Source organism: Dasypus novemcinctus, chromosome 3, assembly GCF_030445035.2.
Source record: "Dasypus novemcinctus isolate mDasNov1 chromosome 3, mDasNov1.1.hap2, whole genome shotgun sequence".
Classification (NCBI taxonomy): Eukaryota; Metazoa; Chordata; class Mammalia; order Cingulata; family Dasypodidae; genus Dasypus; species Dasypus novemcinctus.
The window spans coordinates 103,417,632-103,431,319 of record NC_080675.1 but is presented as its reverse complement, the minus strand read 5'-3'; the positions used below and the strand labels follow the sequence as shown (position 1 = coordinate 103,431,319).

The 13,688-nt window shown below is 36.7% G+C and overlaps 1 protein-coding gene across 4 annotated transcripts in view; it reads right to left on the bottom strand.

Annotated features, from left to right (window-relative positions):
* SLC12A6 (solute carrier family 12 member 6) overlaps positions 1 to 13,688 on the bottom strand; it is a 134,330-nt gene that overhangs the window by 20,648 nt on the left and 99,994 nt on the right. For all 4 annotated transcript variants that reach the window (XM_058293849.2, XM_058293848.2, XM_058293850.2 and 1 more), the window contains 4 exons: positions 11,923 to 12,137; positions 10,860 to 11,018; positions 10,599 to 10,697; positions 10,285 to 10,342 (listed from right to left, as the gene is read on the bottom strand). In XM_058293849.2, coding sequence (XP_058149832.1) covers positions 10,285 to 10,342; positions 10,599 to 10,697; positions 10,860 to 11,018; positions 11,923 to 12,137 — 531 coding nt within the window. The remainder of the gene's footprint in view (positions 1 to 10,284; positions 10,343 to 10,598; positions 10,698 to 10,859; positions 11,019 to 11,922; positions 12,138 to 13,688) is intronic.

The window sequence follows — 13,688 nt, the reverse complement described above, 5'->3', positions numbered from 1 at the left end:
GCAAATGCTGAACTGAACAAAAACAGAAATATGCTCTAAGAACAGATAGAAGATTTCTGTCCCAGACCTGCCAGTTCATATCCCTCCCTCTCATTCAGTCCTGCACAGCTTGAGAGTCAGAGTCAGCAATGCCCAGGTCTCTCCAACCACAGATGCAGACTATAGAGCCTCTCACAGCAGCTAGTTGGGGAAACCCACAAGCATCTAGACACAGGGACTCAAGTCCCCAGGGGCCAAGGGCAGAATACAGGCTGCTGGGTAGTGCTCTGTACTGCATATAAGAGGACCTACAGTGGAAAAAAAAAAAGAGAGAAAGAGAGAAAGAGAAAGACGGTAGCAGAACTCAAACCTGTTTCTGTTGGCTAGACCACCTAAATGCAAAACAGACTTTTCTGGATTGATCCCAACTGGCTCCCTGGGGTGGGATACCCTAGGAGGGAAGAAACTGAAAGCAGAACAGCCTGACAGGAAAAAAGGGTGTGGGGGACTGACTGAACTGCTGTAAACTAGTATGGGTCCTAGTATTGAAAAGTATAAGGAAAATGGGGCACTGAGTGAAGGAGAATTTAAACCAATCTTAGAAGCTGGGGAGAAAAATCAGCACAAAACAAACAGAACGGATCAAGATTCCCAGAAGGAACAGAAGAAAGGAAGCTTTCTCCTGGAGGTGAAACAATTGCACAAAAAGTGCAATCTTAAAAACTGTACCACATATCCAGGGCAAGAATCAGATGAAGGAGAGCCCAGAATATCTGAACAGTTAAACAAGGATGATTCTAAAGGTCCAGAATAAATTGGACCACAGGTCAAAGAAGAGTCTTAACACAAAGCCAATCAGCAAAGAACCCTAGAAAAGAGGGAGACACCCACCTTGAGAGTTAACTCATGAAGATAATCAGATGCCCAGATAGCAGCATAAAATTACAAGTCATACTAAGAAACAAGAAGATATGGCTCAGTCGATGGAACAAATTAAAACTTCAGAGGAGACAGAGAATGTAGAACAACTAATCAAAGAAGTTCAAACAAATCTCCTAAATCAATTAAAGGAGATGAAGGAAAATATGTATATAGAGCTAATGGATATTAAAAAGATAACATGTGAGCAGAAAGAAGAATCTGAAAGTATAAAAAGAAATATAATAGAAATTATGAAAATGAATGGCACAATAGAAGAGATTAAAAATATACTAGAGGTGCTCTGTCGTGGTCCCTAGGGGAGCAGCGACAGTCTCCCAGGTACAGTGGTGGGGACCGGGAGGGAGTGAGGGTTCAACAGTGAGCCCCTGATACTAATGACTATGCTTGTGAGCTGATAAACCCAAAATAATAACAAGGCCTAGAGCGACTTTGTGCCTGGGAATTTCCTTCTGTCAGCCTTCATGTTACTCAAATGTGGCCAGTCTCGAAGCCAAACTCAGCATGTAAATGCAATGCCTTCCCCCCAGCGTGGGACATGACACCCGGGGATGAGCCTCCCTGGCAACGAGGGACCACTATCAACTACCAACTGATGATGCAACTGGAAAATGACCTTATACGGAAGGTTCAATGCGGATCAGCAGAATATCCATGTCTACATAAAATACCATGACTTTAAAATGCTGTTTGACCTAAAGTAAGGGGGAAATGGAAAGGAGAAATGAGTTTATATGGCTACGAGTTTCTAAAAAAGAGTCTGGAGGCTGGCAGAAGGTTTGCCCTCATGCACAACTGAGCAGAGTCAGAGAGACAGATAAAGCAGATACAACCCCCAGATATTGGTTCCTTTGAGGGCTAAAGAGACCCATGGGAGTTATGGTCATGGCCGATGGGGTTAACTACCAGGGCAGATGGCCCCTCTTTGGAAATGGTGTTTATGTGTGATGAATCTGGACTCAGATGGGATCTCCCTTCATAAGACTTTCATGCTAATGTGCTGGAGGTGCAGTTAAGGTTGGGGTTTAAGATATATTTAGGGGATTTGAATCTCTGGACTGACAATGTGATAGCCAGATCCTGAGCCTCAACAGACTCCAGCACCTACAATCTGATTTATTGGACTTACCACACTCAGCTAAGATGGAGGTGAAGAAGGACAACCACCACACCATGGAGCCTAGAGTGATTACAACTGAAAATGGGAGGATTGCATCCAGCATCCAGGTGAAATCTGAGCCTCCTCTTGACATAAAGGTGCAATGGACACAACCAATCCAGTGTCCACATAGAAGAGGTGGCATTGGATTGGGAAAAGTGGACATAATGGACAAAGGGTATGGGGAAAGGCAGGAAGAGATGAGAGGTGGAGGCGTCTTCGGGACATGGAGCTGCCCTGGATGGTGCTTCAGAGGTAATCACCGGACATTGTAAATCCTCACAGGGCCTACATGATGGAATAGAGGAGAGTATGGGCCATGATGTGAACCAATGTATATGAGGTGCAGAGGTGCCCAAAGATGTACTTACCAAATCCAATGGATGTGTCATGATGATGGGAACGAGTGTTGTTGGGGGGGGGGAGAGGGGGGGGTGGGGGGGTGGGGTTGAATGGGACCTCACATATATATTTTTAATGTAATATTATTACAAAGTCAATAAAAAAAAAAATATATATATATATATACTAGAGGCATACACCAGCAGATCTGAACAGGCAGAAGAAAGAAGAAGAACGTATAAGACAGGACAATCGAAATTATACAGTCAGAAGAACAGATAGAGAAAAGAACAGAAAAAATTCAGCAGCGTCTCAGGGAGTTGAGTGACAGCATTATGTGCACAAACATATGCATTATGAGCATCCCAGAGGGAGAAGGGAAAAGGAGCAGAAAGATTATTTGAGGAAATAATGGCTGAAAATTCCCCAATTCTTATGAAAGACATAAATATACATGTCCAGTCCAAGAAGCACAACAACCTCCAAACAGAATAAATCCTAACAGACCTACTCTGAGACACATAATAATCAGAATATCAAATGCCAAAGATAGAGGATTCTTGAAAGCAGCAAGGGAAAAGCAATTTGTCATATAAAAGGGATCCTAAATAACAGTAAGAACTGATTTCTCATCAGAAAACATGGAGGCAAGAAGGCAGTGTATGATATATTTAAGGTACTGAAAAAAAAATTGCCAGCCAAAAATTCTTTATTTGGCAAAACTGTCCTTCAAACTTGAGGGAGTTTTAGAGTCACAGATAAGCAGGAATTGAGAGACATCATCAACAAAAGACCTTCCCTATAAGAATTACTGGAAGGAGTTCTGCAGGTTGAAAGGAAAAGACAGGGGAAAGTGGCTTGAAATAGTGTGATGAAATGAAGACACTGTCTTTCCACTTTCATGAAAGAGCTCAAACTCTTCCCCAAAACTGAAGAGGGAACACTACCTACTATAGTGTTGGCCTTATTCTTTATGGCCAACAGTCAGATAAAAAATACAAGAAAAAAAAATTTATAGACCAATTTCTTTGATGAATATAGATGCAAAAGTCCTCAACAAAATACTAGGAAATTGAATCCAATAGATTACAAGAATTATACATCCTGTGGGTGTAAACCTATTGTAGATGGGACCGTCCTTTTGATTAGATTATTTCAATAGACTGGAGGCCTTTATAAATGGGATGAATATGGAGAAAAGGAGCCACAGACACAGACAGGAAACCCCAGAAACTGATAGAGAGAAATCCACAGAGTAGAGAAAGAAACCCACATGTTCAAGAAGCTGAAATCAGGCTAACCTGAAAGAGGGAAAGCCAGAGGAAGCCAGAAGCTAAAAGCAGTTAAGACCTGGAGGGGAAGGGAGAGACCAAGAATCCACCATTGTGCTTTGCCATGTGACAGGAATCCAGGATCGCTGGTAGCCCGTCTTCAGGGAGAAAAAGCATCACCTTATGGAACCTTGAACTGGACATTTTCATAGCCTCAGTATTGTAAACTTATGTTAATAAATTCCCATTATAAAAGCCAACCCATTTCTGTATATTGCTTTCAGCAGCTTTTAGCAAACTAAAACAACTATCTCAAGTGATTTACAAATTAACACAACCCCAATCAAAATTCCAACAGCCTGCTTTGCAGAAATGGAAAAGCCAACCATCACATGGAATGACAAGGAACTGTGAATAGACAAAACCTTCTTGAAAAGGAACAAGGTTGGAGGATTCATACTTCCTGATTTCAAAACTTAATACAGTGTGAATAAACTATTTTTAAAAACCCGACTTATTATAAAGCTATAAATCAAAACAATGTGATAGTGGCACAAGGACAGACAAGTAGAACATTGGAATAGAACTGAGAGTTCAGAATAAACTCACTATTCTATGGCCAACTAATTTTTTTAAAAGCAGTTTTATTGAGATATATTCATATAACATACAATCTATCCAAAGTGTATAATTATTGGATTTTAGTATAATCATGGCACTGTGCATTCATCACCACAAAAAATTTTAGAATGATTCCATTACTCCAAAAAGAAAAGCTCCATACCTTAAGCAGTCACTTCTCAATCCCTCTATCCTTACCCCATAAAACATAATCACTAAACTAATTCCATCTTTATAAATTGATCTATATTTATTTTTTATATAAATGGAATCATAATAAAAAAAGAAGAATTATACACCATGAAAAAATGGGTTTTATCTCAGGTATACAAGCATAGTTCAACATAAGAAAATCAATTAAAATAATATACTATATTAACAAAATAAAGGGAAAAAAACCACATGATAGTATCAATGGATGCAAAAAAAGCATTTGACAAAATACAGCATCCTTTCTTGACAAAATCACTCCAGAATATTGGAATAGAAGGAAACTTCCTCAACATGATAAAGGCCATGTATGAAAAATCCTTCGCTAACATCATAATCAATAGTAAAAGACTGAAAGTTTTCCCTCTAAAATCTGGAACAAGACAATAATGCCCACCATCACCACTATTATTCGACATTGTGCTGGAAGTTCTAGCCAGAGCAGTTAGGCAAGAAAAAGAAAAATAAGGCATCCAAATTGAAAAGGAAGAAATAAAACTTTCATTGTTTGTAGATGACATGATCCTATATATAGAAAGTCCCCAAAAATCTACAATAAAGCTACTAGAACTAATAAAGGAATTCAGTAAAGTGGCAGGGTATAAGATCAAGACACAAAAAAACAGCAGTGTTTCTATATACTAGTAATGATCAATCTGAGGGGCAGGTAAATAAAAAAAAAATTCCATTATCAATAGCAACTGAAAGAATCAAATATCTAGGAATAAATTTAACCAAGGATGTAAAGCACTTGTGCACAGAAAACTACAAAATATTGCTAAAAGAAATCAAAGAAGACCTAAATAAATGGAAGGACATTTCATGCTCATGGATTAGAAGACTAAACATTGTTAAGATGTCAATTCTAGCAAAAATTATTTACAGATTCAACACAATCCTTATCAAAATTCTAACAGCCTACTTTGCAGAAATCAGAAGGCCAACTATCAAATTTACTTGCAAGGGTATGAGGACTCTGAATAGCCAAAAACATCCTGAAAAAGAACCAAGTAGGAGAACTCACACGTCGCGACTTTAAAAGTTATTACAAAGCTACAATGGTCAAAACAGCATGGTACTGTAACAAGGATATACAGACCAATGGCTCAGATTGAGAGTTCAGAAATAGACTCACATCTTAAGCCAACTGATTTTTGACAAGGCTGCCAAGTCCACTCAATTGGGAATGAATAGTCTCTTCAACAAATGGTGCTGAGAGAACTGGATATCCATATGCAAAAGAATGAAGGAGTACCCTCATCTCACACCACATACAAAAATTAAGTGAAAACAGATTAAAGACCTAAATATGAGAACCAGGACTATAAAACTCCTAGAAGAAAATGTAGGGAAGCATCTTAAGGATCTTATGTCAGGCAATGGTTTCTTAGACTTTACATCCAAAGCACAAGTAACAAAAGAAAAATAACAGATAAATGGGACCTGAAAATTTTTTTAAAACTTTTGTGCATCAAAGGACTTTATCACAGAAGTTAAAAGACAACCGGAGAAAATATTTGGAAGCCACATATCTGATAAGGGTTGAATTTCCAGAATATATATAAAGATATCCAACAACTCAACAATAAAAAGACAAACAACTGAATTAAAAAATAGGCAAAAAACTTGAACAGACATTTCTCTAAAATAGATACACAAATGGCTCAAAAGCACATGAAAAGATGCTCAACATCATTAGCTATTAGGGAAATGCAAATCAAAATTGCAATGAGTAAATCACAAATTTTACTATACAATTATTGTTTGTGTATGTTCATGTATGAATGAAATACTTCAACAAAATTTTATTTAAAAAAAAAGCACATGAAAAGATGTTCATCATCATTAGCTTTTAGAGTGACATGGCAATCCCTCTACTAGGTACATAACCAAAAGAACTGAAAGCAGGGTTGCTAACAGATACTTGCACACTGATGTTCACAAGGGCATTATTACTATTACCGAAAGATGGAAGCAACCCAAGTGTCCATCAACTGATGAATGGATAAACAAAATATGGTGTACATAAGGGAAAGGATGGAGCTCAAGAGGTTGAGTGCCTGCTTCCCACATACAAGATCCTGGGTTCAATCTCCAGCACCTCCTAAAAAATACACATACACACACACACATAAACATATATATGTATATGGTACATATATACAGTGGAACATTATTCAGTCATAAAAAAGGAATGAAGTCCTGAGATATGCGATGATATGGATGAATCTTGAAGACGAGCTGAGTGAAATAAGCCAGACACAAAAGGACAAATACTGTTATGAAATAACTGATATGAAACCATTTGATATGCAATATCACTGATATGAAATAATTTGAATAAGCAAACTCTTAGAGAGCAAATCCGGAATTTGGTTATCAGGGGATTATGTTTGTGAAATTCATCCATTTTTTAAATAGATGTATAATTCTTTTATTTCCTTTGCTGTACTGTTTTTCATTGTATGAAAAAAATATATATATATAATTTATCCATTCTACTTCTGATGGACACTGGATTACTTCCAGGTTTTGGCTATTAAAAGTAATTGTGGTCATGGCCCACTAGGTGGACTGGGGGAGAGTGTGGACTACAATGTGGACCACTGTCCATGTGCTGCAGCGGTTCTCCAGAATATATTCACCGGGTGCAGTGGATGTGCCACAATGATGGAAGAGTTTGTTGATATGGGAGGGGTGGCGTGGGTGGGGTGAAGGAGTATATGGGGACCTCATATTTTTTGAATGTAACATTTAAAAGAAAATAAAGAAGAAGAAGAAGAAGGAAAAGAGTAATTGTGTATGAACATTCTCATTCCTGATGTACATGTGCATGCATTTCTGTTGGATATACCTAGAAGTGGAATTGCTGGGTCATAAGGTATATGTATATTCAATTTTAGGAGATAATGTCCAACTATTTTCTGAAGTGATATTTCAATTTACACTCTCAATAATTTTTATATTATGATGCAATTTACCAAAACTGCATAAAACCATAAATTTTCAATTACAATTGTATAGTAATAATATGCTCTGGTACTTGGTTCTTTATTTTGTTGACAATATTTATCTAGCATCTAATTAGGGCTCATATACCCAAAGAGCTAAATCTAAATAGGGAGGAGTGACATAAAAACTAGTAGCTTTCCTATATAAAAATCAACTCAAAATGGATAAAAGACCTAAATATAAAAGCCAGGACCATGAAAACTACTAGAAAAAAATGTAGGGAAACATTTTCTTGCTTGGATCTTATACCCAAAGCACGTACAATAAAAGAAAAAATAGATAAATGGGACCTCCTCAAAATTAAACACTTTTGCACCTCATAGGACTTTGTCCAATGGGTGAAAAGGCAACTGACTCAATGAGAGAATATATTTGCAAATCACATGTCAGATAAGGGTTAAATATCCACGATATATAAAGATATGTTACAACTCAACAATAAAAAGACAAACAGCCCAATTAAAAAATGGGCAAAGACTTGAATAGACATTTGTTCCAAAGAGGAAATACAAATGGCAAAAAAAACACATAAAAAAATGCTCAACATTACTAATGATTAGGGAACTGTAAATCAAAACTACAATGAGATAGCATTTCACACCTATCATAATGGCCACAATTAAAAAGAGAGAACTACATGTGTTGGAGAAGATGTGGAGATACAGGAACACTTATTCACTGTTGGTTGGAATGTAGAATGATACAGCCACTGTGGAGGACTGTTTGGCAGTTCCTAAAGAAGTTGAATATAGACTTGCCACATTACCCTGCACTACCACTACTTGGTATATACCCAGAAAAACTAAGAACAGTGACACAAACAGACATCTGCACACCTATGTTCATTGCAGCATTATTCATGATTGCCAAGAGTGGGAGAAAGCCAGGTGTCCATCAGCTGATGAATGGATAAACAAACTGTGTATTCACATGACGGAAAATTATGTAGCTGTAAGAAGAAATGAAGTCATAAAGAATATGACAATATGGATGACCCTGGGGGAAATTACGTTGAGCAAACCAAGTCAGACACAAAAGGACAAATATTGTATGAATGCACTACTATGAACCAAATATACTGTGTAACATTGTATGATTAAAAATATTTTTTATATGTATCCAATAAAGAAACAAACCCTAGTAGCTTTCAATATAGTATGTTAAGTGCAAAAATACAGTATTTTAGAATCCAGTGGTGAAACAAAGGGAGGTATCTCTGTTTATGAAAGTCTGGGAAAGCATCACAGAAGACAAGACAGTTAGCCCAGTCTTAGGATGAATACAAGTTGGTCAGGTGGGAGTAAGCCATTCCTAGCAAAAGAAATAGCATAGGCAAATGTGTGGATGAAGAAGTGTAACAAGAAGACACATTTAACTCTAAGTTATGGCTGAAGCATAGGGAGTTTATGAGGGAATGGCAGGATATAAGATTAGAAAGAGGTAGACTGGGCCACATCAGAACTTTGGCAAGAGTAGATCAGAACTTCAGGGCTTTGGCAAGGTCTGAAGCAGGGAGAAAGCATACAGCTCAGATTCTGTACTTAAGAAAAACCACTCTGGAGGGAGAGTGGAAAGATTAGAAGGTAGCAAAGTTGAATGGGAGACTATTATAACAATCAGGCAAAAGATCCAGAGGGCCTGTACTAAGCGATGGGGATGAAGAATAGCGGGAGGAAATTAGATCTATTAAGGTGAAAGGTGGAATTTACAGGGTTTAGTAGCCAGTTGGATGAGAGAATTGATGGGAAAAGTCAAAGATATTTATGTCAAAAGATATTTATGTTTCTGTTTTAGAGATGGGGTAAATGATGGAGTTATTTATTAACTAAGACAGGGAAAATGGGAGAAGAAGTATGCCTAAGAATCTCTTGCAAAAACATACGTTATTGGGAAGTGGATGTAGCTCAAGCAACTGAGCTCCTGCCTGCCACACGGGAGGTCCCAAGTTCAGTTCCTGATGCCTCCTGGAGAAGACAAGCAAGACAGTGAGCTGGCACAACAGGCTGGTGTGGCGCGCTGGTGCAACAAGATGATGCAATAAGGAGACACAAAGAGGAAACACAATGAGGGACACAACGGAGCAGGGAACAAAGGTGGCTCAAATGATTGAGTACCTCTCTCCCACATGGGAGGTCTCAGGTTCTATTCCCTGTGCTTCCTAAAAGAGAGGATGAGCAGACACATAGAGCATACAGCAAATGGGCATAAAGAGCAGACCGTGAATGCCAACAATGAGGGAAGGGAATAATTTAAAAAAACAAAAACAAAAAAAAAGATATTTTATACTTATAAGTGAGAAGAAAGGAAAAACACTCAGAGCCTTCATGAAGGAAATGAAGAACTAAGTTTTAGGCTTTTATTTAGGAAGCCCAAACAAAGTTAGAGAGATCTCTCATAGAAAATACACTAGAAGGTTTTCTTGTTTTGTTTTTTTACTTGCTCTCCTCTTGAGGCTGGGACTTCCAAAATAGCATATTCTTCCTTTTTCAGTCTCCAATAGATCTTAATGCAGAGGGAGTCCTGATTATTCAGACAAATTCACTGCTTTATTAAAGAGCTTTATTCATTGTGTCTCTTGTATTTACAATAACATAGTAGCCTTTATTTATTCACCAATTGTTTTTTAATTGTTAGTCATGATAGATACCTCAGGTTGGATTTTTGAGTTTATAATTGTCTTGGAACTATGCAAGATGATCAGACATCATGGCAGACAGACACATGATTGTTACAAAGAAATCAGCTACTCACTTGTCTCTAAGAACAACTCCTTCAATACATGCTCCAAAAAGGACAACATTGCTTAAATCTAAAATGAGAGTTAAGGAAACTGCTGTTTACCCTATAAGATGGGATATAGGATATTTCTTCTATGAGTTGCTAAATTCACAAAACCTGTAACTGTCTTGAATTCTCTATTTTGAGGATGAGGTGAGTGGATTATTTGGGGAGAGATGAGGTCAGAGAAAGCAGGTATCCTTACTATCAGGTTAAAAATACTGATTACCCTATTCTACTGGATGCTATTATGACTAAGACTCAGACTGGACTTGTGAAAAGGATACAAACAAAGGAAGTGGTCAGGATGGCAAGGATAGTGCCAATGGGAATAGACTTCTGAGCATCTTTCAGATCTCCAGACCGGTTTGATCCTGCCATGATACCTTTAAAAAGGGGGAAAAAAAGCAATTTAACTTCTTAAGTTCTTGGACACTTTGATATTCATACTGATACTAAAGACCAGAAAAAAATCTAGGAACCCTGAGGATATGATTCTGTCTCATGAGAAAAATAACTCCTTGGGTTTTGGAAGCTCGTGTGCTTACCTGTGACAGAGGGAAAGAAGATGCCCACCAGAAGAGTGAAGGAGGTAGTGATGTCAACAAGAACATACTCATGATTTAAGCTGCCTAAGACATCAGAAGATTTGGCTGAGAGCTTTTCAATGATCTCTCCCTTTGGTAGATAATTACTCCAAAGATTCTCTGCAGTAGAAAAAAAGGGGATATGAGGAACAACAATATGGAAAGAAGATAATTAAATAATTTTCTACAGAAACAAAATTCTAAATCGGAACCTCATTTAAACAGTTATCAAAATTACGCTTGTTTCTCCAAGAGCACATATACCACACTTACATACTGCACAATAAAGCAAAATAAAAACCTAATGCTCTTTCTCATCTGGTTTTAAGTATAATTTGACAAAACACTTTGAAGCATACATGCAATTATGTTGGACTGGTAAGTAAATTAGTTTTAAGTTAAGTGGACCAAACCTGAGTGCTCTGGAAAGCCCATTACTTTTTAAAAACTTTTATTGTAGTAACATATATACAACTCAGTATTTCCCATTTAACCACTTTCAAGAGCACAAGTTGATATTATATTCAAAATATTGTGCTACTATCACCACCATCCATTACACCAACTTTTTTATCACCTCAAAAAGAAACTTTGCACCCATTAAGCAATAACTTCCCCTTCCTTTTATTAGTCCTCAGTGATGTCTCTAATACCTCAGTGTGACCTTGCTTACATGCAAAGAAATTTGTGGACCAAATATTTAAGATAGTAGTCATGTAAGGGAAGAGTTTTAGAAATTTAGCCATGTTAGGAAAACACATGTCTATATATGTGGTGGCATTAAAATAGGTCTGTCTTCAAAAAGAGGTAAATTTGAGCAGAAATCACTCTACAGAGGAACCTACAACAAGTATAAATTCACTGATATGAAAGGAGAAATATGTTGAGTTAACTGTGCTGAAGTTGAAGTAGGGAAATAGCCACACGGCAGTTAGTCTTAATGGATAATAGAAGAGTCTAAGATGGCAAAACCTATTTTCCTCATAGAACAACTAAAAACTTGTTTAATAACCCCTTAACTTACCTGTAATGATACCACTAGCTAATCCAGGAATACCCTGGATTGAAGTGACATTATTATGAACAAAGTATTCATCACAGGTGGCATTGAAAAACTGGGTCGAGTTACAAAAGAAGCCCCATAATTTTGATGGAACTGTCATATTGTTCATTTCCTTGGTCTTAGAGCAAATATCAATGTGTCTTGATGAAAGGGTGCGGTTACCCAGCATACAGACCCTAATGCAAATAAAAAGGGAGTAAAAGCAAGAAAAGGAAAGGATAATGAAAAAAAAAAAAAAAAAGGAAATAGGTTTAGTAAAGGAAAAAAATAAACTCTGAAAGTTTCTATTGTCACAGGAGGGGGTGGCAGGCAGAAGGGGGAAAGAATATTTTTTTAACTGACCAGCATTGTGAATGATTTACATTTTCTGCCAATTTAATCCTTACAACAACCTTATAAAGATCATACAGGTGAAAGGTTGCAATAATAGAATTCTGAAGACACTATACTGAGTCATCTTACAAAATTTCTAGTCTGTTCTAGGACTACTAGAGTCCTTTTATTCTTCCTACAACAACAAAAAGACTACCCCTATTATTTTGTCCTAGAAAAGCCTTACATTCATAACAATGCCCTTGGAAATGTTATGCTGAAAGTAAAACCTTTCTGGCTATGGTTGCAAGGAAGAGCATCTTTCTATGGCCTAAGAAAACACTGCTTTTGAACTTAAGAAAACTTGTCCAGTGGAAGTGAGGATATATCAAGATAATACAAACATAACTGATTTTATTTTTTCTTGAATTCAAAGAACAAAGCAACATTTTAAATCTATAAAATGATAGCAACAATTATGAAAAGTGTAAAACACATATAAGTAGAGAATATGGTATAATGAACCATGTGCTCATTACTCAGCTATAACTCTTGACATTTTCCAGTTTTGTTTCAAGTATTCCCCTGGCTTTCTGGTCTTCTACTGCAGAAATATTTTAAGGAAAATACTATGGATTATATCTTCTTACCATCATGATCATAATAATAAAAACAACAACAACCACAGCAGCAGCAGGAGGTGAAGCATCAAAGGAGAACTTGAGGCAAAATAGAATTTCCCAAGTTGAGATAAGGCCAAAATTGGCAATTAGTACTTTTATGATTCTAAAATCTTTAGCTATTTTATAGCCTCCAAAAAGATAAGATGACTTAAAATTTATGATGGAATCTATCATTGACATGATATGTATCACAAAGTAGAATAAAAAATGCCTGGGAGCTAAAAAATCACAGTGTTCATATTCTTGCTTTGCCATTAACTAACTTTGGGACAAGTCATTTAACCTCTGTGGACCTGTTTTTCCATCTTGAAGAAATTCGTTTTTCTCTATCTGGTTAAATAAACATAGGATTGAAAAGCACCATTTGTGAGCAATTCAGATGACTTTTCAAGAACAAACTCTGTTTAAAAATTACAAACATTACTGGTCCCCATGCCACTAGTCATAGGGAAAATAGGTGAGGAAGTAAATCATAGTTTTGTAAAAATCCATTACTACTTCAAAAAAAGACTTCAAAACACCTAAATGATATGTAATTTTATCTCTATAGAGTCATGTAAATGATACAGCAATTATATTGCTTTATTTTATGACTATAAAATGTACTAAGCAAAATAAAAAATTTAATTACAAATATTTAGGTGGGTATTCAGGTTTCTTTTGACTGTCTTGATTTCTCATAAATAAAATGAATCGAACATTTATTATAAAGCTTTTGGCAATCACTGGACC